Genomic DNA, 26,082 nt, shown 5'->3' with positions numbered 1-26,082 from the left:
AAACTCCAACAAAATGGAATAAAACACAATGATACACAAACCTAGGGTTTTTTAATGTTCAGTTACATCAAATTAATTTCTGCCATAAATCCCTGTTTGGAAATAGTAGCAGTCTGTGGTTCAGCAGTGGTTTTACCCTCATTAAAGATTAAATGAGAGATGACACTTCATGGCTATTTCATCTCTGAAAAACACTGCGTTTTATTCAGAATCTAAGTGAACATAATACATTCACCTGTTTTTTTAAGAAGTGAGACGCCTCACTTTTTTATCGTGTCGGTTGAAAGTTGGACATGCGCAGTAGCGAACACAAAGAAGAACAGCAGTACGGCTCTCTGGAGGGAACGTTACAGGTACGTAAAAAATAAATAAAGCTGCCTCGTCCGAGACGTTTTGAATTCCTATTTCATTGCAGGTTAAGTTGTATCGAATATCTGGTGTTTTTTAGTCACATACGTTTTAAATATTATCCATGTTTAAATGTGTATTTGTTGTGTACACTGTTGCAGCCGAGCGCGAGCTAACGCTACCTGAGCTAACTTGCTAGCTAAAACCGTTAAAAACATGGACGAACTTAATGACGTCACGGTGTCGGCTTTAAGAGGTAATGTAGTCAAATATACATTTTGAACGTAGTTATTGTTTTATTTTTACGTCATAACTCTGAATTCTGAACTGATTTTATTGTTTTTTTGGTTTTGGTTTCATTATAAATTGGATAAATTGAGCATGATACTGGTAACTTGTTTCAGTTAAATCCAGTTACTGGGGTGGATCCACTCAATTCTATATAATACAACAGGTAGTTCCGACCAAGCGTTCTGATTGGCCAATAACACATGTATCAGCATCACATCACGGCTGCCTCATCACTTAAAATATCGCTCCGCCAAGTCTGTGCGGCACTGTATCCGTCTCCATGGCAACACTGTAACTGTCAGAGCTGGAGCAGGAAACGGCTGAAAAATAAGCCACAAAATGGTTCAGTTTGTTGTTCACAGCATCTTTGTCATAACTTGACCTATAAAAATAGGCTTTTTTTGCTCATTTAACCATTATTGGTTTAGTTAAAATCTGAGGCCGCGTTAAAACATGAACGTCAGCTCAGAGTTCACTCCTCATTTCTGCTGCTCGGTCGCTACTAAGGCTCAGATTATTTGCTGTAGTGATGAACTAGGTTCCATTACACATAGGAGGCTACTGACGTGACTGATTGTGTTCCAGTTATTAGTCAGACCCCATTTGTTTCCATGGAAACGGGAAGCACACTCGCAAAAAACTTTACATTTTGAGTAAAATGTCCATCAACGTGAATATAGATTTAATTATACGCTTTATTTTGTCTCGAGCTAAAACATTAACCTTCTGAAGAGCCACAACTTAAAATGTAAATTATTTAGAATTTATGCTTTTATGAGTTTCTCCAAAATGGTCGATCACTATATACACTCAGTGTATTTAAATAAAAATCGCTTCAGAGGTTTAGTTCACCACTGTGATATGATGCATAGTCCACTGAGGTTTGTCATTTCTTCATCTGTTAATGCTCTAACTAGTCTGTGCTCGCCAGCTGCTTCATACACTTTGTTCTATGGCACTAATTCATCTTAATGTGTGTCTCACATCATGTCACAGCTGCAAACATGAGTGAAGAAATGATCAGGACTCACGAAGACCTGAGGGACCAGAGGAAGTGAAGAGAGCTCAGATACAGACTGAGCTAAAACATGAAGCCTCAGTGTAACTGACTAACTGCACTGGATTCCTGCATCTCAGAGCTAAAAAGACAAGTTCTTTCTCATGCAGAGAAAATAAAATGTTTGTTTAATGCCAGACTTGTTTTCATTTAAGTAGGTGGTTGTTAAATCTAGAACAGTGTCATTATTGTAGAGCTGATAGTAAATTAAATGCACATGAACTGAGATGAATTATTATTATTACACTTCTAATAAATGTCGTTAACTATCTTGTCTGTGTATGATTTTACATGTATTAACTAACTACTTGTTAATTTGCTCTGGATTCGTTTTTTTTTTTTTTCATTTAATTTGAGTAAGAAACAAAATGTGGAATAAGAATTGAAAAGTGATTTTTTCACATTATTTGACTTGCATACATACGTGGAATGAGTGTTTCACCACTTATTCTAAGATATTTCTCACTTCCTAATATGTAGTTATTTTTCCTCATTTGAAGAAATCAAGGATTTATTTCTTATATTAAGACTATTAGTTTTTGCAGTGCTGGAACCCTGATGGACCCGTCTGGGTCTGGAGGTTCTCAGGAGAACGCTGCAGATCTGACTGCACTGGGACGAGGGTGGAGTTTGGTGGAGGGGGGGGGGGGCCATGGTGGGGGCATCGGTGGAGGCCATGGTGGGGACATTGTGGAGGCCATGGTGGGGCCATGGTGGGGGCCATGGGGGGGGCCATGGTGGGGACATGGTGGGGCCATGGTGGGGGCCATGGGGGGGGCATCGGTGGGGCCATGGGGGGGGACATGGTGGGGGCATCGGTGGGTGCCATAGTGGGGGCCATGGTGGGGGCCATGGTGGGGGCATCGGTGGGGGCCATGGTGGGGGAACTCTGAAGACATTCTGGACAGTTCCAGGCTTCCAGCTTAGTGAGACCAGTTTGGGGACGACCCCCTTCCTGTTCCACCAGGACTGAGAACCAGAGACAAAGCCAGGTCCATGAAGACCTGGACGAGGAGGAACTGGGCTGGTGGGGACAGAGGTGTCCTCTTCAAAACGCCCTAAAACCAACACATTAATGGTTTTACACCGACTGTTTAAATGGTTTAAAGTCTAAAGCGACTACATCACTGACACGTCCCCGGGTCTAAAAGCCCCCAACATAGAACATCATGAACCCTAATAGAACATAATAATAATGGTAATAATAATAATAATAGTAATAATGGGATTTGAAATATCAAACTTTGATAAAATACATAAATAAATTCACACCTTTGACTGATATGAAAACAAAAAGCAGAACTACCACTAAATGAAGCGGTTTGTCTTCATGTCTCTATGAGGACTGGTCCTCTCAGAGACAGGAGGACGGGTCTGAGGGTGTGTCCTTGTCCTCTAGGTCGTCCTTTCATTTCCCGTCGAGTGTTTCTGATAATAACTGGTTTAAAGAATGAAGCTTCACCTCAAGACGTTCTCAGCACATGTGAGAGGAAGTAGAGAAGTATATATAAATATACCATCGATATGTAAATATATATAAATATACCATCGATATGTAAATATATATGAATATACCATCGATATGTAAATATATATAAATATACCATCGATATGTAAATATATATAAATATACCATCAATATACAAATATAATATATATAAATATACCATCGATATGTAAATATATATAAATATACCATCAATATATAAATATAATATATATAAATATACCATCAATATATAAATATATATGAATATACCATCAATATACAAATATAATATATATAAATATACCATTGATATGTAAATATATATAAATATACCATCGATATGTAAATATATATAAATATACCATCAATATACAAATATAATATATATAAATATACCATTGATATGTAAATATATATAAATATACCATCGATATGTAAATATATATAAATATACCACCAATATACAAATATAATATATATAAATATACCATTGATATGTAAATATATATAAATATACCATCGATATGTAAATATATATAAATATACCACCAATATACAAATATAATATATATAAATATACCATTGATATGTAAATATATATAAATATACCATCGATATGTAAATATATATAAATATACCACCAATATGTAAATATATATGAATATACCATCAATATACAAATATAATACATATAAATATACCATTGATATGTAAATATATATAAATATACCATCAATATAGAAATATATATAAATATACCATCAATATATAAATATAATATATGATGAATATAATATAATCTTCACCATCATCATCAGTTAAACTTCATTCTCTTTTGTCTCTGTGTCTTTAAATCAAATCCCCACCACACACACACACACACACACACACACACTGAGCTTGCTCTGTTTAATCCCAGTTGTGGGGGGTGGGGGTGGGGGTGGGGGGGTCAGATTAGTGAAGCCAGCTGAGTTCTGCTCTGTCTCTGGATTCATCTTCATCTCTTTATTCTGACGTTGGTTCAGTTTCTCTCTGATCAGCTGATCGACAGCAGGATTCTCTTAAAGTTTATTTTTGGATGAAATGCTGAGAAGTTGGTGAATCGAAGGAGGAGGAGGAGGAGGAGGAGGAACTGATGAAGATCAAACCCAGGAGATGATGGATGCTGTGAGGAGCTGAGCAGAGATGTACGAAGAGACCCGCAGAGGTACGAGGTACCACTCCACCTCCTGTTAGAGGACGCCGGACAGCTTTCATTATTATTATTATTATTATTATTATTATTGTTATTATTATTATCATTATTATTATTATTATTATTATTATTATTATTGTTGCTATTATTATTATTATTATTATTATTATTATTATTATTGTTATTATTATTATTATCATTATTATTATTATTACTGTTGTTGTTATTATGGTTATTATTATTATTATTATTATTAGTAGTAGTATTATTGTTATTATCATCATCATCATTATTATTATTATTATTATCATTATTATCATCATCATTTCACTGACAGTGATTCTGACTCTTTAACTTCACTGAGTTCCTGTGTAGGAGACCAGGTCCTCATGGAAACCAGACCTTAGGGGACATTTAGGACCTCGTAGAGGGTTAAAACCTGGTCAGGTCTGCAGGGTTTAGGTCATAGCGTCCTCTCATAGCGTCCTCATGGTGTCCTCATGGTGTCCTCTCATGTTGTTCTCATAGCGTCCTCTCATGGTGTCCTCATGGTGTCCTCTCATGTTGTCCTCATGGTGTCCTCTCATAGTGTCTTCATGGTGTCCTCATGGTGTCCTCATGATGTCCTCTCATAGTGTCTTCATGGTGTCTTCCTGGTGTCCTCATGGTGTCCTCTCATAGTGTCTTCATGGTGTCTTCATGGTGTCCTCATGATGTCCTGTCATAGTGTCTTCATGGTGTCCTCATGATGTCCTCTCATAGTGTCTTCATGGTGTCCTCTCATAGTGTCTTCATGGTGTCTTCATGGTGTCCTCATGATGTCCTCTCATAGTGTCTTCATGGTGTCTTCATGGTGTCCTCTCTTTGAGCTGCTTGTGTCAAACTAAAATAACTGAGACACCTTTGTCTCCTTTGATGTCTCTTGGTTGTCCCTTGCTGTCCTCCATCCTGTGGTCTGTCTCTAAATGTCTCTAAATGTCCTCACCAGAGATGTACTTCAGTACTCTAATACTCTGGAGTATTATTGGAGTTTAATACTTTTATTCTGTTACTTTATGAGCAGCATCGTTACTTGTTACCTTTGACCTTTCACAAATCCCGCCCCCAAACGCTCACTGTCCAATCATGCATCCTAGCGACCGTTGCTATGTGACCGCTGTGGTCAGGCTAACTGTCGGCGCGGTGCGTCTGAGGCCTGTGAAGAAGGACACTACGAACCACAGGAGAAGACAGCTGGAATGGTGGCCTGCAGTGGGCGGAGCCACTCCAGCTACAGCCCTAGAAAATAAACTACAACTGCTACAAGCTAAGGCTAAATTGAAATAAGGCTATATGGTAGCTAGCTAGTTATGGTTACCATTGGAGAATATTAGTAATATTGGAGTCTCCCTGTTAGCTAACTAGCATTGTTAGCTGTTAGCGTTGTTAGCGTTGGATGTTATTGCTGAGAGACTCTTTAACGCTAAGTCCCAACAAGTTATTTAAACTTATTGTGTTTTCATCTTTCACGTAGTTTTTAATGTAGTATTTTGTTATTGGACAGCTAGTATCTAGTACCTAGTACCTAGTACCTAGTATCTAGTACCTAGCAGCTAGTATCTAGTACCTAGTACCTAGTATCTAGTACCTAGTACCAAGTATTTAGTATCTAGTACCTAGCATCTAGTACCTAGCAGCTAGTATCTAGTACCTAGTATCTAGTATCTAGTACCTAGTACCTAGTACCTAGTACATTCCAAAGGAACTGAGTCTCCTTTAGAAATAATATAAACAACGATATTCAAACTGCTTTCTTCAATAACTACGCAATACTTGTACTTTTACTTTGAGTACTTAGTAGTAAATGTTAGTAGTAGATATAAAAATTAACTACTTGTAAAACTTGAGTTCTGAAAATGTTGAATACTTTAGTACTTCTACTTAAGTGTGGTGCTTAAAGAAAACTTCAACTTCTACTCAAGTCACTTTTCTTATTGAGTACTTGTAATTTTACTCAAGTCTGGCTCTCTAGTACTTTATACAAGTCTGGTCCTCTGGTCTCTGGTGTGTCCTCTGGTCTCTGCTGTGTCCTCTGGTCTCTGGTGACCTCTGTTCTTTGGTGTGTCCTCTGGTCTCTGGTGTGTCCTCTGGTGTGTCCTCTGGTCTCTGGTGTGTCCTCTGGTCTCTGGTGTCCTCTGGTGTGTCCTCTGGTCTCTGGTGTGTCCTCTGGTCTCTGGTGTCCTCTGGTGTGTCCTCTGGTCTCTGGTGTGTCCTCTGGTCTCTGGTGTCCTCTGGTGTGTCCTCTGGTCTCTGGTGTCCTCTGGTGTGTCCTCTGGTCTCTGGTGTGTCCTCTGGTCTCTGGTGTGTCCTCTGGTCTCTGGTGTCCTCTGGTGTGTCCTCTGGTCTCTGGTGTGTACCCTGGTGTGTACTCTATCAGCACACTCTCTTAAAGTATCTTGGCTGAATTAAGATTACCTCCGTGGACCATCTGATAGTGTTGTCATAGAAACGTTAAGTCAGGAGACGTCCTCCGTTGCCGTGGCAGCAGTTAATCTGTCCCTTTGTTCAGATGATCTGGACTTAAAGCCCAGACAAGAAGAAGAAGAAGACAGACCTGGTACCTAGTACCTAGATGTCCTTAAAACTACATAGAGACAAGAATAACATGGTGGGTGGTGGTTTGTTGTCCTACTACACCAGAGACATCATGTCCTCTCAGTCCCAGAGACATGGTGTCCTCTCAGTCTTTGACTCTGTTCTGGGGATAATTGGGGGCTAATTAGCTGGTCCTCGTTGGTCCTGAGGGCGAAGCAGCTCCACCACAGGAAGAACCAACGTGAGCTGGAGTCACGTGTCCTCCACCGTCCAACGGAGACACGCTGAGGACTCTGGTTCCTCCACCGTCCAACGGAGACACGCTGAGGACTCTGGTCTCTGTCACTTTATTTCTAGAAAACATTTAAAAACAACAGACGTCAGTATGTTGATTCCAGTCGGAGATGATGAATCGTCTGAGTCCATCCAAGAAAAATCAGTATTATTATTATTATGTTGTTGTTATTGGTCGTGTTGTTGTTGTTGCTGTTGTTGTTGTTGTTGTTGTTGTTATCCGTTCTCCTGGTCTGATTAAAAAAAAAAATTGAAAAACTAAGGAAAAAGTGGTATTAACATGGTTTAATGTCTATAAATCTGTCTCTGGATCCATGTTTGATTCTTTCAGACTTTAGTTCTGTGTCTCTGATTCTTAATGAAAACCTGGAACTGATCCTTTAATATTTTAATATTTAGTATCTTATGAGAGTCACAAAGACCTGGTTCTGGTTCTTCTTTATTTTCCTTAGCGATAGCAGCTTGAGCTCAGTCATGCTACGTGTCTCCACCATCTTTTTGTTAGAATTGTTTAGATTTTTGGTATTTTTGGTAAACAAAGTTAAAACAACCGCTAACACAGCTAACTCAGCTAACTAGCTAACAGCACATTAGCCTGATTCTGGACCAGCAAAGATATGCTGGGCCAATCAGATTGTGTAGGCGGGGCTTTACGTGGTGATAGACAGATGACAGGAAATGACTTTAAACAGTTAATAGAGACAAGAGGCTCTGATTGGCTGATTTGTTTCGTCTGTGTGAAAAGACTCTGGGCTGCTCCAACAGCTGGGCCAGCAGCAAGGCATTCTGGGAAACACAGGGAGTCTCAGAAACAGTGGGCAGGTGGTTTTCCAGTCTTGTGGGGACATTAAGAGGCCGCTCCTCACTAGTTTAGAGACGTCCTCACTAGTTTAGAGACGTCCTCACTAGTCTAGACACGTCCTCACTAGTTTAGAGACGTCCTCACTAATGTAGACACGTCCTCACTAGTTTAGAGACGTCCTCATTAGTGTAGACACGTCCTCACTAGTTTAGACACGTCCTCACTAGCGTTAGAAATAAGTGTGTGTGTGTGTGTTGAGTCCTCAGGTACTGACGGATAAATCACGGCCGAGATCACAGACACATCTAGGTCACAGCTGTTCACCTCCTCCTCCTCCATCCACTTCACCTCCTCCTCCTCGTCCTACATCCACTTCACCTCCTCCTCCTTCTCCCAATTAGCGGTTGCCAAGCAACCACCAGGTGTCGCTGTCATCCAGTACTATCTGGTGATTGAGGAAGAACTTGAGAGATTTCGTCTGTTTCTGTGTTTGTCTGCAGGTGGAGGTCGTAATGGCTACACCCAGGCTGTGGATAGGGAGGACGGAGGGGAGGAGGGGGAGGAGGAGGAGGAGGAGGAGGACGGAGGAAAGAGAGATGGAGGAGGAGGAGAAGGAGGAGGAGGAGAGGAGAGGGATGCGGAGTGGGATGAGGAGATGGACGGAGAGAACGAGGGAGGCGTGAGGATGACGAGAACCGACACGCTTCACTCAACGACAAGTTCAACAGGAACACAGAGACGCAGAGGACAACACGCTAAGAAACAGGTGAGACAACATGCTAAGAGACAGTGAGACAACAGGCTAAGAAACAGGTGAGACGACATGCTAGGAGACAACATGCTAAGAAACAGGTGAGGCAACACGCTAAGAGACAACACGCTAAGAAACAGGTGAGGCAACACGCCAAGAGACACCATGCTAAGAAACAGATGAGACAACATGCTAAGAAAAAGGTGAGACAACATGGTAAGAGACAACAGGCTAAGAAACAGGTGAGACAACACGCTAAGAGACAACACGCTAAGAGACAGGTGAGACAACACACTAAGAAACAGGTGAAACCACATGCGTAGAAACAGGTGAAATAACACGCTAAGAGACAACATTCTAAGAGACAAGTGAGACAACACACTAAGAAACAGGTGAGACAACACGATAGGAGACAACACGCTAAGAGACAGGTGAGACAACACACTAAGAAACAGGTGAAACCACATGCGTAGAAACAGGTGAAATAACACGCTAAGAGACAACACACTAAGAAACAGGTGAGACAACACGCTAAGAGACAACATGCTAGGAGACAGGTGAGATAACAGGCCAAGAAACAGGTGAGACAACACACTAGGAGACAACACACCAAGAGACAGTGAGACAACACGCTAAGAGACAACATGCTAAGAGACAGGTGAGACAATACGCTAAGAGACAACACGCTAAGAAAAAGGTGAGACAACATGGTAAGAGACAACAGGCTAAGAAACAGGTGAGACAACACGCTAAGAGACAACACGCTAAGAGACAGGTGAGACAACACACTAAGAAACAGGTGAGACAACATGCTAAGAAACAGGTGTGAAAACACGCCAAGAGACAACATTTTAAGAGACAAGTGAGACAACACACTAAGAAACAGGTGACACAACACGCTAGGAGACAACATGCCAAGAGATAGGTAAGACAACACGCTAAGAGACAACACACTAAGAGACAGTGAGACAACACGCTAAGAGACAAAATGCTAAGAGACAGGTGAGATAACATGCTTAGAGACAACACACTAAAAGGTGAGACAACACACTAAGAAACAGGCGAGACAACACGCTAAGAAACAGGTAAAACAACATGCTAAGAAACAGGTGAGGTGACACACTAAGAGACAACACGCTAACAGGTGAGATAACACGCTAAGAAACAGGTGAGACAACATGCTAAGAAACAGGTGAGACAACACGCTAAGAGACAACATGCCAACAGGTGAGACAACACACTAAGAGACAACACGCTAAGAAACAGGTGAGACAACACACTAAGAGACAACATGCCAACAGGTGAGACAACACACTAAGAGACAACACGCTAAGAAACAGGTGAGACAACACACTAAGAGACAACACGCTAAGAAACAGGTGAGACAACACGCTAAGAGACAACATGCCAACAGGTGAGACAACACACTAAGAGACAACACGCTAAGAAACAGGTGAGACAACTCGCTAAGAGACAACATGCTAACAGGTGAGACAACACGCTAAGAGACAACATGCTAACAGGTGAGACAACACGCTAAGAAACAGATGAGACAACATGCTAAGAGACAGTGAGACAACACGCTAAGAGACAACATGCAAACAGATGAGACAACATGCTAAGAGACAGATGAGGTAACACGCTAAGAGACAACACGCTAACAGGTGAGATAACACACTAAGAAACAGGTGAGGGCACACGCTAAGAGACAACACGCTAACAGGTGAGATAACATGCTAAGAAACAGGTGAGACAACATGCTAAGAAACAGGTGAGGTAACACGCTAAGAGACAACACGCTAAGAAACAGGTGAGACAACACGCTTAGAGACAACATGCCAACAGGTGAGACAACACACTAAGAGACAACACACTAAGAAACAGGTGAGACAACTCGCTAAGAGACAACATGCTAACAGGTGAGACAACATGCTAAGAAACAGATGAGACAACACGCTAAGAGACAGTGAGACAACACGCTAAGAGACAACATGCAAACAGATGAGACAACATGCTAAGAGACAGATGAGGTAACACGCTAAGAGACAACACGCTAACAGGTGAGATACACACTAAGAAACAGGTGAGGGAACACGCTAAGAGACAACACGCTAACAGTTGAGATAACACGCTTAGAAACAGGTGAGACAACATGCTAAGAAACAGGTGAGGTAACACGCTAAGAGACAACACGCTAAGAAACAGGTGAGACAACACGCTTAGAGACAACATGCCAACAGGTGAGACAACACACTAAGAGACAACACACTAAGAAACAGGTGAGACAACTCGCTAAGAGACAACATGCTAACAGGTGAGACAACACGCTAAGAAACAGATGAGACAACACGCTAAGAGACAGTGAGACAACACGCTAAGAGACAACATGCAAACAAATGAGAAAACATGCTAAGAAACAGATGAGACAACACGCTAAGAGACAGTGAGACAACACGCTAAGAGACAACACGCAAACAGATGAGACAACATGCTAAGAGACAACATGCTAAGAAACAGGTGAGATAACACGCTAATATGCTAACTGTTATCCCTACAGGTAAAGGACTAGTTGCCAGACATGCGAATGTTAGCAGCTAACGTTTCTGATGTTGTTATTGATGGTACTGATGATGTCACTTCCTCCTCAGGTGCAGGGTAGTAACCAGGTCCAGCGAGCTCCACGAGCTTTATACTGTCTGAAACTCAACAACCCGATCAGACGAGCAGCGCTCTCCATCGTCGAGTGGAAGTATCCTTCACTCTAACCACTCACCACTAATCCAGGGCTAGCGAACATTTTACCAAAGCTGGTAAAAAATGTCTATGGAATCTATGGCAAAACAAACATTGCTCATTTGGGTTTTGGTTGAGTTTCCTGAACACATGTCAGACCCTTTGACATCTTCATCCTGTTAGCTATCTTTGCTAACTGTGTGGCTCTGGGAGTTTCCAAACCATTTCCTGAGGACGACTCCAACTCCACCAACCATGACCTGGTGAGATCAGCAGCACAAACACATGGAGCTAAGCTAACAGAAAAGGGCAAGCTAACCGAGCCAAGATGCTAACCCTCGACTACTGGGACCTAAAACATTTCTTCACAACACTGAAGTGATAAAACTCACGAATGGACACAATGAACATAAATAACACAAAATACAAAATAAAACAATATAGAAAAATAAACGACATTATATTAAATAACACAGACATATACAAAGATAATACAAAAATACCAAAAATAAATAACAGTAAACACCCTCTCTATAGGAAAAGAAGAGGAAGTACATCCTTTTTTTAAACTGGTTTTTATTTGTTTACATTCCCAGAGCGTTCCATAGTTTCATCCCACTAATAGCAAAAGAAAAAATACTCTAACCTTATATAATTTAATTTACTCTTAAATTAAAACCCTCTTCCTTTTCAGAAAGTCATTTTTCAGATAGTTTTTTTTCCCTAAGGATTAGTGGTGTTTGAAATTCCACGATATTCCACGCTTTCTTCAGAGAGTCTGGAACTTTATTGTGGAGGGTGCTCCTCCAGAATAAAGCTCCAGGCGTTGTGCTGTAGTCCAGTGGCTGATTGGCAGCTCTGTGATCGGATCAGAGGACTTTCTGCTCGGATGAATCGTGGCTCTGGTTTCCAGCTCGACTGTCGTCCCTGTTCACGCTGAGACGAAGTGATGACCCGACCAACTAAACCAACTTACAGAGAGAGAAACTCAAACTGATATTTCACTGTAAGAAAAGAGAGTTCAGGTTCAGGTGGAGATGAAGCTACAGACTCTGATTCTTCTCCATAAACCCAGTTAGCATCGTTAGCATGTACAGCAGCTCTGTCGAAACCAGGTCAACATCAGGTCCAGTCATCCTCCATAACCACTGGCTCCTTCTACGTCTCCAACATCTCCAAGCTCCGCCCCTTCCTCTCTGTGGCTCATCATACTGCGTTAGCTTAGCTTTTAGGCGTCACTTCCTCTTAGTGATTGGATCAAACTGATGAGGAGCTGCAGTGTTTGATTCACTACGTTTATTTATTATTATTATTATTATTGTCTTGTCTGACAGTCTGTGAGTTAGCGAGGACATGAAGCTGTAAGAGTGAACCTCTGACCCTCCTCCTAACCCTCCTCCTAACCCTCCTCCTAACCCTCCTCCTAACCCATAACCCTCCTCCTAACCCCCGACCCTCCTCCTAACCCTCCTCCTAACCCCTGACCCTCCTCCCAACCCTCCTCCTAACCCCCCGACCCTCCTCCTAACCCTCCTCCTAACCCTCCTCCTAACCCCTGACCCTCCACCTAACCCTCCTCCTAACTCCTGACCCTCCTCCTAACCCTCCTCCTAACCCATAACCCTCCTCCTAACCCCGACCCTTTGATACTCAGACAGACCTCAGAAGAAGACAAACCCGTGTGTGAAGCCAGATGAGGACAGATTAATGATCCTCTAAAATAATTCTGCTTGTTTACCAGGACACAAACGAACCAGAACCTAAAATAAAACCCCAGAACGTCGTCCTGTGGTCTTCATAGAACCGGTTCTGTGTTTCAGGAGCAAGTGGAGTACGTCTTCCTCATCATCTTCACCATTGAGACCTTCCTGAAGATCCTGGCCTATGGTCTGGTGATGCACCCCAGCTCCTACATCCGCAACGGCTGGAACCTGCTCGACTTCGTCATCGTCATCGTTGGGTAAGAAAAGGCAGGAACTCTCTGTAGACGTCTGCTCAGGCCCTTCATTGGATTCTGGTTCCGCTTTTATATCCAGGTTCTGTCTGGAGATCTTGGTTTGGGGTTTCTGCAGTGGTTCCTGGTTCTCCCTATAGCTCCTGGTTCTCTATTTAGTTCCAGTTCTCCCTGTAGTTCCTGGTTCTCTTTGTGAGGATTACTTGGCTGTTCTCGGGTCATTATTTTCCGTCTTACTTGTGGACGTTAATGAATGGGGACTTAATGAAGTCATTAGCAACAGATTTTATTTTAATTTATCTGGAGGACGATGAAAATAAAACGACCTAATTTTCTTGGAGCCGTGGAGGTGGACGCCTGAGAGACAGAGATCAGGGTCACCAGAGTCCTGCAGGCCATCGTCCTCCACGTTGGTTTGTGTCCTCACTGCTGGACACGGCGGGACGTCCCTGAGGCGATGGTGGTGGTGATGATGATGCTGATGATGATGATAAAGCCTGTTGTCATGGTAACGCTGCCTCAGGACTCTGTTCCACTTTACAGAGGAGAGGATGCTGTATGTGGGACACTTTCAGGAGTTTAGTCTGATTGTGTTGAACGTGTCCTCGGGACAAATCAGGTTTGTGTGTCTGTCGCTTCAGAGACTTGAAGGTGGAAAATTAAATTTAGAAACGTTTCTTTTTAATTTTTTACAGGACGTGTTTTTATTTCTTGTTTTTAATGTACGAACACTGAGTGCCAGAAATATTCCTAAAATAAAGGGAATTATTATTATTTTACGATATATAAAACAATACTGTAGAGCTGCTAGACACTAGTATTCTGTGTTTTATTTTTCTTTATTACTCTGTAACTTTTTTAATTTAATATTTATTGGCATTCATATGTATTTAGTTCTCGTGAGACAGGACAGTTTGACTCACTGATGGGACCATGTTAAGGTATATCAGGTAAAAGGTAATTTACGAGGCATTCAGAAGGCCAGTGTCCTCCTCCTCCTCCTCCTCCTCCTCCTCCTCCTTCTCTTCCTCCTCCTCCTCCTCCTCCTCCTCCTCCTCCTCCTCCTCCTCCATGACGATGAGACCCGGCTCCACATCACTGTTATCGTCTTCTCTTTAGGGAGGAAGACGTTCAGTCTGACTTGCACAGTTTATCTCTCTGTTGGGAACTGATTCCTATCCAGTAAGGATCTGCTGGGCCAATCAGGCGGTGTGGGCGGGGCTTAATGTGGCAGTGGGCAGTAACAGTAGTCAGTCCATGCAGATGTGCTGCTGATGTTGTTTGTGCAGGTTGTTCAGTGTTGTCCTGGAGACGATGACTCATAAGTCCAGTGGCGAGCAGGCGAGTACTCATCACGTCCCGGGAAAACCTGGAGGTCTGGATGTCAAAGCTCTGAGAGCCTTCAGAGTCCTGCGGCCCCTCAGACTGGTTTCAGGAGTCCCCAGTGAGTTCATATACGCAGCACATTCATCTTTAGTTCAGATCACATCAACACCTGGTCTCACCTGGTCCACGTACCTGGTCTTAATTAAAATGTGTCTCCATTAATTCGTCCTCTGCCAGAACTGCAGATCTGGTCTCAGTCTGAGTGTAAACCAGCAGCAGCGCCACCATGTGGTCAGTAGAATATTATATCAGCTGCTGTCTCTGATGGATCTCTACCTACCACTGGACCAGAACCAGGACCACATGGTTGGAGACTTGGATCCAGATTTAGGAGCCAGATGTAAACACTGACTCTAAAGTGAAGCCAAAGCGTGTGGAGCAACACACAAAGTCCATGAATCCATGAGACCATGAGACCCGGGTCCAGACCTGGACTTCAGGCTGCTGTGATCAGGTGTTGAAGGTCTGACCGAGGCCTCTGTCTGTTCATGGTTTATGGTTCATGGTTCATGTCTCTGTCAGGTCTGCAGATTGTGTTGAACTCGATCATGAAGGCGATGGTTCCTCTGCTCCACATCGCCCTACTGGTCCTCTTCGTCATCATCATCTACGCCATCATCGGTCTGGAGCTCTTCATCGGTCGCATGCACAGGACCTGCTACTACATAGGAACAGGTACCATCTCTGTACTGATCAGCACTGACAGTCATGACCAGCAACGAGTAACAATCTACTGATGTCATGAATCAAAACTAAATGTCTGTAAAAGACTGAGCTTTAAATCTACAAAACCAGCTGTACAACAAACTGATTTTACACCAGTTCAGTTTCCATGTGGCTAGAATCTAAGATAAGAACCTCTAGTCTCCAGTCTAATGCCGCTACTACAGATAATACACAGATTACAGCCATTATAGGCAATTAGCTTAGCATTGAAGTGGAGCATGTAGCCTTAGTGGCTGTTAGCTTAGCCTTGCTATGTAGCATGTAGCCTTGGTGGCTGTTAGCTTAGCCTTGCTATGTAGCATGTAGCCTTGGTGGCTGGGTTCCTGGGGAGTTCCAGGTTGAATTGTGTGAACGTTGCCTCCTGTAGTGAATCCGTAGCATTTTGGAGCCAGATTCACTTTAAGAGGTAAAAACCCGTGAATAAAGTGCTGGTGTGTTTCATTGTCTCTAGATAACTACGTGGAGGACGACCCCGTCCCCTGTGCCTTTGCGGGACATGGACGTCTCTGCCTCGTTAACGGCTCCGAGTGTCGAGGGAGGTGGGACGGTCCCAACGGAGGAATCACCAACTTCGACAACTTCTTCTTCGCCATGTTGACGGTGTTCCAGTGCATCACCATGGAGGGATGGACGGACGTCCTCTACTGGGTAGGACCCCAGGAGACATTTAACCTGACCATATGTCCTCATGTTGTCCTCATGTTGTCCTCATGTTGTCCTGTCCAATGTGGACACTCTGTCTCTGCAGATGAATGATGCCATCGGCTTTGAGCTGCCCTGGGTTTACTTCGTCAGCTTGGTGATCTTTGGCTCCTTCTTCGTCCTCAACCTGGTTCTGGGCGTCCTCAGCGGGTTCGTCTTTTAGTTCCTCCATCACATGTCCAAACCCAGCTGGGACAGAGACATCTGTCCTCTAGAGCGTGTCTCTAGACGACGTTTCCTTCAATTGGTGGAGAGTATAGGGTTTTAATCAGGACATTAATGGACGAGGGCTAGGTCCAGGTCTAGGTCTAGATCCAGATCCAGATCCAGATCCAGATCCAGGTCCAGTTCCAGTTCCAGTTCCAGATCCAGATCCAGATCCAGGTCTAGGTCTAGGTCTAGGTCTAGGTCCAGGTCCAGGTCCAGGTGAGTATACCAGACTTTAGTCATGTGACCTTCAGATGATAGAAACCTGTCCTCATTCAGAGACGTGGAGGAAACGTCTTCTTGTCCAGACAAGTCCGTCTCAGATACTACTGATACATTGTCCTGATGTCCTGACGTTGTCCCGTTGTTGTCCCGGCGTTGTCCTGACGTTGTCCTTACGTTGTCCTTACGTTGTCCTTACGTCCCGGCGTTGCAGAGAGTTCAGTAAGGAGCGGGAGAAGGCGAAGGCTCGAGGAGATTTCCAGAAGCTGCGTGAGAAGCAGCAGATGGAGGAGGATCTGAGCGGATACATGGACTGGATCACTCAGGCCGAGGACATGGACGAACTGGACGAGGACGGAAACCATCGTAAGACGGGGACACACCCTGGGGAGGTCTTCTCTGAGCTCTGCTGTGTCCCTCCTTCCTTCTTTAATTGAGGTCCCCTGTGTGTCCCAGGTCCGTCTCTGGGGGACCTGTCCGATAAGAAGAGGGGGAAGTTCGGATGGTTCAGTCACTCCAACGAAACTCACGGTGAGACTTTAACTTTCACCTCAGACTTGTCCACCCGCTGCAAGTGTCTCTTTGTCCCTGTGAGGGTTTGATGGGTCGTCTTCAGGTGTGTCCCACAGTGCACCTGTGGGACAGGTAGGGGTTACCGTGGCAACTTGCTTAAAATGAGAAACTGTCTGTAGACTGAGTTCAGTTAAGAAAAAACATTGTGATATGTTCACACAGAGACATTATATTGCTTCTTGTCTCTGTCTCTGTCTCTGTCCCTGTCTCTGTCCCACAGCGAGTCTTCCAGCCAGTGAGACAGCGTCTGAAAACACAGAGAACATTGATGAGGACCACACTAACTGCTGTCAGTCCTGCTGGTAACCACCTCTTTTTAGGCCTGGATGTTCCTCTGCTGTAGCGCCCCCTCTGGTCAAACTGTGAACTGACAGTTGTGTGTTGTGTTTCAGTGCTCGGGTGATGAAGATTGGCTGCTGGTGAGTTCACTGACCCCCAGACCTTCAGATAGAAAGGTTAGTTCACGGACATAACGTCTGTCTCTGTCTCAGCCGGACGCTGCGTCGCTGGAATCGAGTCTGTCGCAGAAACTGTCGAACCGCCGTCAAATCTGTGACGTTCTATTGGCTGGTGCTGCTGCTGGTCTTCCTCAACACCTCCCTCAGCGCCTCCGAGCACTACAACCAACCAGACTGGCTCACTCAAGTCCAGGGTAACTGTGTGTGTGTAATGCACATATAGATTCTTTCTCCCGGCGAGATTTACAGACAGGCACATCCACAGGCAGCTCTGTGTTGCTGGAGACGCTGTGGACCCGTGCAGCCCATACATTGCTCCTCCCACATTCGCAGAGTGCAGCTGGAAGCTGGAAGATGCTTGTAGGGACGCCTAAAAACTTAGAGTTGGTTTTTTGTGTGTTTCTTTTTGCAAAGAAACAAAGATCTATTTACTTTATCACTCAGCGCTAACACATTAAGTCATTAGCATCACTGTTGTTTGCTAGCTGATGTTTTCTCTCTCCGGTAAACTAATAGTGCAGCTTGTCAATCAGCCACTGTCCACAGTCTAGATTGGAGCTGTTGTGCTGTTGTTGAGCTTTTGATGGAATATGTGCTGATGTTAAAGCCAAGGTTTCAGGCTAATACTGATTGTAAGCTAAACATACTTGGCCTGAAGGACCACGGGCCAATCAGACTCCAGCACCTAGCACTGATGAAAATTCAAAGATTTGTCTCTTTCAAGGTGAGGTGGATTAGACCGAAGTGTCTGTTCAGTCCAGAAGGAGAGAGCATGTAACATTGGTGACTGTTAGCTTAGCATTGATATGTAGCATGCATTGGTGACTGTTAGCTTAGCATTGATATGTAGCATGCATTGGTGACTGTTAGCTTAGCATTGATATGTAGCATGCGTTGGTGACTGTTAGCTTAGCATTGATATGTAGCATGCATTGGTGACTGTTAGCTTAGCATTGATATGTAGCATGCATTGGTTAGGAGGAAAACATTTGTACTTTCACTACAAGGTCAGTGAGGAGCTTCCATTCACACATAATGAGACTTCTGTTTGTCCCTGTCCCTGTCTCTGTTCCTGTCTCTGTCCTCTGTCTCTGCCCCTTTCCCTGTCTCTGTCTCTGTCTCTGTCCCTGTCCCTGTCCCTGTCTCTGTCTCTGTCCATGTCCCTGTCCCTGTCTCTGCCCCTTTCCCTGTCTCTGTCTCTGTCTCTGTCTCTGTCCCTGTCTCTGTCTCTGTCCATGTCCCTGTCCCTGTCTCTGTCTCTGTCTCTGTCCCTGTCTCTGTCTCTGTCCCTGTCTCTGTCTCTGTCTCTGTCTCTGTCTTTGTCCATGTCCCTGTCCCTGTCTCTGCCCCTTTCCCTGTCTCTGTCTCTGTCTCTGTCTCTGTCCCTGTCCCTGTCTCTGTCTCTGTCTCTGTCCCTGTCTCTGTCCCTGTCTCTGTCTCTGTCTCTGTCTCTGTCCCTGTCCCTGTCTCTGCCCCTTTCCCTGTCCCTGTCCCTGTCTCTGTCCTCTGTCCCTGTCTCTGTCCCTGTCTCTGTCCCTGTCCCTGCAGACATTGCCAACAAGGTGCTGCTGTCTCTGTTCACGGTGGAGATGCTGTTGAAGATGTACAGTCTGGGTCTGGCTCATTATTTCGTGGCGTTCTTCAACCGCTTCGACTGCTTCGTGGTGTGTGGGGGCATCATGGAGACCATCCTGGTGGAGCTGGAGATCATGCCTCCGCTGGGCATCTCGGTGCTGCGCTGCGTCCGCCTGCTGAGGATCTTTAAGGTCACACGGTGAGATTACTACTACTACTGGTTCACTACTGACACGTTACCCTCTCATCGTTCCGGCCTGGTTAGGAAGTAGCAGAGCTCACTCACGTCTCGGTCTCTTTTTAAAGCCAAGACTCTGAAGTTTATAGAATCTCTCTGTTGTTGTTGAGGAATCAAAGTTAAAAAATACCAAGTTGTTGTGTTGGTTGCATCCTATCATGAGTCAGTCCATCAGTTCAGACGCTGCCCCATAAACCGCCCAGAGGATGACAGAGGGTTAAAGTCAGCAGGCGCCCACAATGTATAAAACACACTCAACCTAGAGCTGATACACAATACCACACAACATGTACAAACCGGGCACGTACAGTCGCACACTGACTTGTTCCTGATGACACGAGGTCTGACATGGGACGAGGTGGGTGGAGCCAGCAGACGGCCTCACATTAGCTTTTAAACACCAGCACCAAGAGACAACGCACAATCTGACCTTTCAGTCCTAGAACTAGAACTAGAACTAGTCCTAGTCTTAGTCCTAGTCCTAGTCCTAGAACTAGTCCTAGTCCTAGTCCTAGTCCTAGAACTAGTCCTAGTCGCCTGGACATCGTCACATTTGTACCGTCTATAAGACGTTGATGTTTCCCGCTCAGCCACTGGACGGCGCTGTCCAACCTGGTGGCGTCTCTGCTGAACTCCATGAAGTCCATCGCCTCGCTGCTGCTGCTCCTCTTCCTCTTCCTCATCATCTTCGCTCTGCTCGGCATGCAGCTGTTCGGAGGGAAGTTCAACTTTGACGAGACGCAGACCAAGCGCAGCACCTTCGACGCCTTCCCACAGGCGCTGCTCACCTGCTTCCAGGTAGGGAGGGAGGGAGGGGGCGTGGCAGCTGGGAGGGGGTGTGGCAGCGGGGAGGGGGCGTGGCAGCGGGGAGGGAGGCGTGGCAGCAGGGAGGGGGCGTGGCCCCGCTGACGCCGTGTGTTCAGATCTTGACAGGTGAGGACTGGAACGTGGTCATGTACGATGGCATCATGGCGTACGGCGGCCCCGTGTTTCCAGGGATGATCGTCTGCGTTTACTTCGTCATCCTCTTCATCTGTGGTAACTGTATCCTTGACAACGCCTCATCACTTAGACCCAGCGCCATGAACCCATGTGTTTTGATGCTTCTGATGTCTCTTATGTATTTTAAAGCTTTATTAGAGGTTCAGGGACAGAACATGAGGCAATGCAATGCGAAACCAAAGTGATCCGTTTAATCGGAAAACGACACCAGTGACGGGTGAACTATGCACAAATGTGTATATACAAAGTGAAGCCCGGCTTCAGGGTGAACAAAGGCCAAAATAACAAAACACCAGCTTTCTCACAGAAACACTAAATACTCCCTCAAAACAAAAGACAGTTAAAACCCGACTGTCTAGTCTAAATAAAAAACAGGAGAAAAATGCAGTTCACAGCTTTAATCAACTCTCAGGGGGGATACACAGCTACTAGTATTTAAAGTGGCGAACCCTCCGGTGCAGCCAGTCCTGGCAAAGATCCTCACTAAAACACAGAGGTCTCACTCGTGAGCCAAAGATGTTATGACAGGAACAAGGCACAGCTTTATCTCCATAGAGACTTTTACTTGAAGTGAGGGACAGAAAGCAAAGCCAGACATGAAACACCAAGAACAGAAAGAACCGATGAGGTGTTAGAACCCAGCACGGTGACGGTCCTGGTCCTGAACCAGTGTCAGACATCCTGCTGAACGTCTTCTTGGCCATCGCCGTGGACAACCTGGCTGGAGGAGACGGAGACGACAAGAAGAAAGAGTGAGTGATGGAAGGAGGAGGAGGAGGAGGAACCATACTGGGAGTTTACTCCCGGTCCGACTGCTCTGTCCTGTTTGTGTCCAGGGAGAAGACGGAGGGAGGCGAGGAGGGGGAGGAGGAGGGGGAGGAGGGCCAGGCCGAAGAGGAGGTGGTGAAGGTGAACATGGAGACGAGACTGTGATGCTTTAAAGATCCGTCTTCAGATTGTCTCAGACGCGTTTGTCTCTGCAGGTGGACATCGATGAAGACACCGAGTATGAGGAGGAGGAGCTTCCTGAAGGAGAGGACGGTAAGTCCGTCTAGAAAAGGACCCGTAGGGTTCAAGACCCACAGGTGGATCCTCAGACTGTATTTGAACTTTCTTTTGTCCTCTTGTCCCCAGACGGAGGAGTCCAGTTAAAGATGGCCGACCTGGCTCCTCCGAAGGAGAAGATTCTCCCCATCCCAGAGGGAAGCGCCTTCTTCTGCCTCAGCAAGACAAACCCGTGAGTGTGTCCACGTTAACCCACCTCCTCTACGAGACCTGAACTAGTCCTCACAGTCGACACCTGATCCGGTCTCCAGAGTCCAGGTTACAACTAGAACCTCAGTCAAATAAATGAGAGTCTCCATGTGTCCCTCGATTAATGAGATTCATTGTGTCTTATTTCAGACGTATGTTTACGATTTTCTTATCGTCCGACATAATATGAGGAGATGTTCGTTACCTACTTGACAGTTTTGACTGTGACTCCAGTCGTCCTCAGAAGCGTCATCGACGTATCGCCGACGTGTCATTTATCAGCTGACCACCAGACCAGAAACCAATAAATATAAACGCTGGATAAAAGAGGCCCTGGAATCAGGAAGCGGGCAAGAAAACCCATCAACCGGGAGGAGTTAATGGGATTCGCTCCTCCAGAGACCATCAGACGGCGAGGGGGCGGGGCCAGATGATAAATGACACGTCAGCCATGTGGTCCTGGTTCTGGTCCAGTGGTAGGTAGAGATCCATCAGAGGCAGCAGCTGATACAGTATTCTACTGACCACATGGTGGCGCTGCTGCTGACTCACACACTGACTGAGATCAGGTCTGCAGTTCAATTTAATTGAGACCATGTAGACGGACCAGGTGAGAACAGGTGTTGATGTGAGGTCTTAACGTGGTCATTGATTGACTAATTAATTGTCCAGGTGAAGAGGATGGTCCCCGTCCCTCCTGCTCCAGGTCAAAGTCTTTGTTTCTGTCTGCAGGATCCGTGTGGGCTGTCACACTCTGATCCACCACCACATCTTCACCAACCTCATCCTCGTCTTCATCATCCTCAGCAGCTGCTCATTGGCCGCTGAGGATCCAATCAGAGCCCACTCCTTCAGGAACAACGTGAGTCTCAAAGTTAAAGAGTTAAAGCTGTTTACAGGCTGGACTCTGGGAAACCTGGTTCCAGAAGCTCATCAGTCCACATCTCCTTCATCCCAGAGGGGTTCTATGGGGGTCAGGACTCTGGGAGGCCAGTCCAGTTCCTCCTCATCCAGGTCTTTATGGACCTTCAATGGCTTCCACTTTGCTCTAAAACCACTGACAGGTGACTGTGGAGTCTTTAGTGGAGACTGGACTTGTTGCTCGGGTGGCGTCCTGTCACAGCATCACGCTGGAGCTGATTTGTTGTAAGTGTCTCTGATTGGTCGGGGGACTGTTGAGCTGATGCCGAGGGATTAATTCTCTGGATCATAATAAAATCCAGACGTTACCAAACTGAACTGATTCCCTGCGTTAGAATAAAAAGAAGCAACAAGAGGCGCCAACGGCTTCCTGGTCCCTCAGCCAATCAGAGCTCGTTGTGGTTCAGCGAGGTCGTCTCTCCTCTGGGGTTAGCGCCAAGGGTTGGGGGGGCGGAGCTTCAGGATTAACCAGCAGAAGTGGGTCAGTGACTAACGAGGTTAAAGATGGAAACACATGGAAACACATGGAGAGAGAAAATCACCAGTTTACTGTCAGAGCCTGAGGATGAATGTGCACACAACACACACAAAATACACAACACACACACAAAATACACAACACACACACTGAAACACACTAAAACACACAGCGAGCAGCAGCTGTCTTCATGCTGGACGTAGTAATTAACAACAGCTGACTTCTAACATGCAATCAGCTGACTGTTCTCAGGAGGAAACAACCAACTCTCGAATCCTCTCATTTCATTTGGTCGACTTTAAACCGTCAGCTATTTAAAATCCTTACCATTTATCTTAAAAAATGTAGCGGCGTTTAAAAACGTCACAATGAATGAGTGAAAACCGTCCGTGGTTCGTTTGAGACCTGTTTGAAGAATGAATCTGTCATCTTTTGAGCCGTCATAGCCTGAGCTGTGATGCACATGGAGACTGGACTGATAGAACCCTGTGCCTCCATCTAGTGGTCTAATGGTGCTACTACTGATGATAAACAGAGTGCAGCATTGCTATGTAGCATGTAGCCTTGGTGGCTGTTAGCTTAGCTTTGCATTGTGTTATTTCTTATCATTTTCTACATAGTAGATTAATAATAATAACATCAAAACTATGGAAGAACACAGGTGGAATTATCATGTTTCTGTTTTAAATATAGGAGTTGGACTTTCTCTACCCAGATACATATTAATGCTAAGCTAACAGCCACCAAGGCTACATGCAGCAGTGCTAAGCTCACAGTCACCAAGGCTACACGCTACATATCAGTGCTAAGCTAACAGCCAGCAGGGCTACATGCGACAGTGCTAAGCTCACAGCCACGAAGGCTACATGCTACATATCAATGCTAAGCTAACGTTCACTACTAGATGGCTGCACTGTTTATTGTCTGTAGACTTAGACAGACTTTAATGATCCACGAGGGAAATTACTTTGTCATTAGGTTCGTTGCACATAAAAGTAAAACACTCACCACAAGAAAGATCAATAAAATGAGATTAAATGGAAGTAAAATAAAAAAAAGCAGTGTGACCAAAAAAATGTACAGAATTATCATTATGAAAATATACAAACACAGTTGGTAAAATAGTTTCCAAGGTGATGTGGATGTTTGGCCAGTTGCATAGCAACAGCGGTGTGGATCGTGTTGTCATGGTGTTTCCTTATCCTTAAAAACAAGAAAAAAGATGGAGGTAAAGGTTCAGATTCTATGAGTCCAGTCTCCATGTGGTTCGTAGCTGATGTAGAATCATGTTCACAGACTCTAAAGGACCAAAACAAGGTGGATGTAGAAAATAAAAGACAAAAGAAAGACTCGGTTCTGTGTTTGGTTCTGAAGTATTGACGTCATCAGTGTGTTTGTGTTCTCAGATTCTGGGCTACGCAGACTACGCCTTCACCTCCATCTTCACAGTGGAGATCCTGCTGAAGGTAAAGCTGGTTTCAGGGTGGGTGAATGTCAGAGCTGCCGTCTGTGCTCACGTCCTGTCTCTGTGCCAGATGACCGTCCACGGAGCCTTCCTCCACCAGGGCTCCTTCTGCAGGAACTGGTTCAACTTGTTGGACCTGCTGGTCGTCAGCGTCTCGCTCGTCTCCTTCTTCCTGCAGTCAGTATTCACTCATCCATCCATCCATCCATTCATTCATCCATTCATTCATCCATTCAGTCTCTTTAGGCCTGAGTCCTGTCCATGTCTGGGCTCATTCCAGGAAGCAGCAGCTGTACATGAAGCTGTCAGTGTGTCCTCAGGGACCAGTCTGGATGGGGACACAACGTCCTCACTGGTCCCAGAAGTTCCAGGTGTCTCCTTGAGTTTCTAATCTCTCATGAGTCTTTGTTTTTGTCGTCAGACTTTTTAAATCCTGACGCTCTCAAAGCCGAATGAGACTAGAACCAATTAGGAAACAGAGATGAACCTCTGACTAGAAAAGACGAGACAAAGAGACGCAACCGAGTCATGAGAGGACGGATATGATGACGATTCCTTTCTAAACCTTTCATCCGATATGATCTTACTCCTATGAAAACTCTAAGTCTTTTAAACATCCAGGTGTGTAAACGCTGATCAGCTGTTCCTGGTGTGTGTCTGTAGCTCCAGTGCCATCTCTGTGGTGAAGATCCTGAGAGTCCTCCGGGTTCTCCGGCCGCTCCGAGCCATCAACAGAGCCAAAGGACTCAAGGTAACAGCAGAACCACAGTCACTGACATTATACACGTGGACCAGGGGCCTGTGATGCTGCATCTACTGGAACATGTTTTAACCACGAGGATAGACCCTCCCTGACCCCCCTGGACCCTCCCTGACCCCCCTGGACCCCCCTGGACCCCCCTGGACCCCCCTGGACCCTCCTGTACCCTCTTGTTGCTCCCCCAGAGCACTGTACCTGGACTCAGGCTGATGTTGTTGTGTTTGTGTTGCAGCATGTTGTCCAGTGTGTGTTCGTGGCCATCAGGACCATCGGGAACATCATGATCGTCACAACGCTGCTTCAGTTCATGTTCGCCTGCATCGGAGTCCAGCTCTTCAAGGTGAGTTCAGCATCACGGCTGGAAACAAACCAGAAACAAACCAGAAATAAATCAGAAATAAACCAGAAACAAACCAGAAATAAACCAGAAACAAACCAGAAATAAATCAGAAATAAACCAGAAACAAACCAGAAAAACAATCAGAAATAAGTCAGAAATAAACCTCCAGATTTGCTCTAGTTGCTCTAGTTCTAGTTGTTGGTTCTTCCTGTTTCTAGAAAGCGATGAAACGCTGCCCCCATGTGTTCTGTCAGAGACATGACAGCAGCTGCACCTTCTGATGGATG

At 45.0% G+C, this 26,082-nt stretch overlaps 1 protein-coding gene and 1 long non-coding RNA gene across 5 annotated transcripts in view; both read left to right on the top strand.

Moving 5' to 3' along the window:
- Positions 1 to 279: 279 nt before the first annotated feature.
- LOC125010456 lies at positions 280 to 1,957 on the top strand. Its single transcript, XR_007113077.1, has 3 exons — positions 280 to 353; positions 510 to 604; positions 1,636 to 1,957. It is a non-coding gene; the product is annotated as an uncharacterized LOC125010456 (long non-coding RNA).
- Positions 1,958 to 4,200: 2,243 nt separating this feature from the next.
- The window catches only part of cacna1fb (calcium channel, voltage-dependent, L type, alpha 1F subunit), a 35,431-nt gene continuing 13,549 nt past the window's right edge, over positions 4,201 to 26,082 (top strand). For 2 of the 4 annotated variants that reach the window (XM_047585554.1, XM_047585545.1), the window contains exons 1-26: positions 4,202 to 4,392; positions 8,551 to 8,816; positions 11,450 to 11,550; positions 11,692 to 11,797; positions 13,355 to 13,494; positions 14,778 to 14,932; positions 15,397 to 15,549; positions 16,052 to 16,248; positions 16,349 to 16,452; positions 16,946 to 17,097; positions 17,188 to 17,262; positions 17,525 to 17,606; positions 17,697 to 17,723; positions 17,796 to 17,956; positions 19,311 to 19,536; positions 20,166 to 20,373; positions 20,499 to 20,619; positions 21,254 to 21,329; positions 21,414 to 21,486; positions 21,561 to 21,618; positions 21,712 to 21,814; positions 22,564 to 22,693; positions 24,637 to 24,696; positions 24,766 to 24,872; positions 25,359 to 25,446; positions 25,688 to 25,795. In XM_047585554.1, coding sequence (XP_047441510.1) covers positions 4,371 to 4,392; positions 8,551 to 8,816; positions 11,450 to 11,550; positions 11,692 to 11,797; positions 13,355 to 13,494; positions 14,778 to 14,932; positions 15,397 to 15,549; positions 16,052 to 16,248; positions 16,349 to 16,452; positions 16,946 to 17,097; positions 17,188 to 17,262; positions 17,525 to 17,606; positions 17,697 to 17,723; positions 17,796 to 17,956; positions 19,311 to 19,536; positions 20,166 to 20,373; positions 20,499 to 20,619; positions 21,254 to 21,329; positions 21,414 to 21,486; positions 21,561 to 21,618; positions 21,712 to 21,814; positions 22,564 to 22,693; positions 24,637 to 24,696; positions 24,766 to 24,872; positions 25,359 to 25,446; positions 25,688 to 25,795 — 3,099 coding nt within the window. In that variant the 5' untranslated portion in view covers positions 4,202 to 4,370. Of the gene's footprint in view, positions 4,393 to 8,550; positions 8,817 to 11,449; positions 11,551 to 11,691; positions 11,798 to 13,354; positions 13,495 to 14,777; positions 14,933 to 15,396; positions 15,550 to 16,051; positions 16,249 to 16,348; positions 16,453 to 16,945; positions 17,098 to 17,187; positions 17,263 to 17,524; positions 17,607 to 17,696; positions 17,724 to 17,795; positions 17,957 to 19,310; positions 19,537 to 20,165; positions 20,374 to 20,498; positions 20,620 to 21,253; positions 21,330 to 21,413; positions 21,487 to 21,560; positions 21,619 to 21,711; positions 21,815 to 22,563; positions 22,694 to 24,636; positions 24,873 to 25,358; positions 25,447 to 25,687; positions 25,796 to 26,082 lie in introns of all 4 variants that reach the window. The other 2 variants (XM_047585537.1, XM_047585528.1) reach the window with 1 other exon arrangement.

This window comes from Mugil cephalus, chromosome 1 (genome assembly GCF_022458985.1).
Source record: "Mugil cephalus isolate CIBA_MC_2020 chromosome 1, CIBA_Mcephalus_1.1, whole genome shotgun sequence".
Taxonomy (NCBI): domain Eukaryota; kingdom Metazoa; phylum Chordata; class Actinopteri; order Mugiliformes; family Mugilidae; genus Mugil; species Mugil cephalus.
This window is presented reverse-complemented; position numbering and strand designations above follow the sequence as displayed.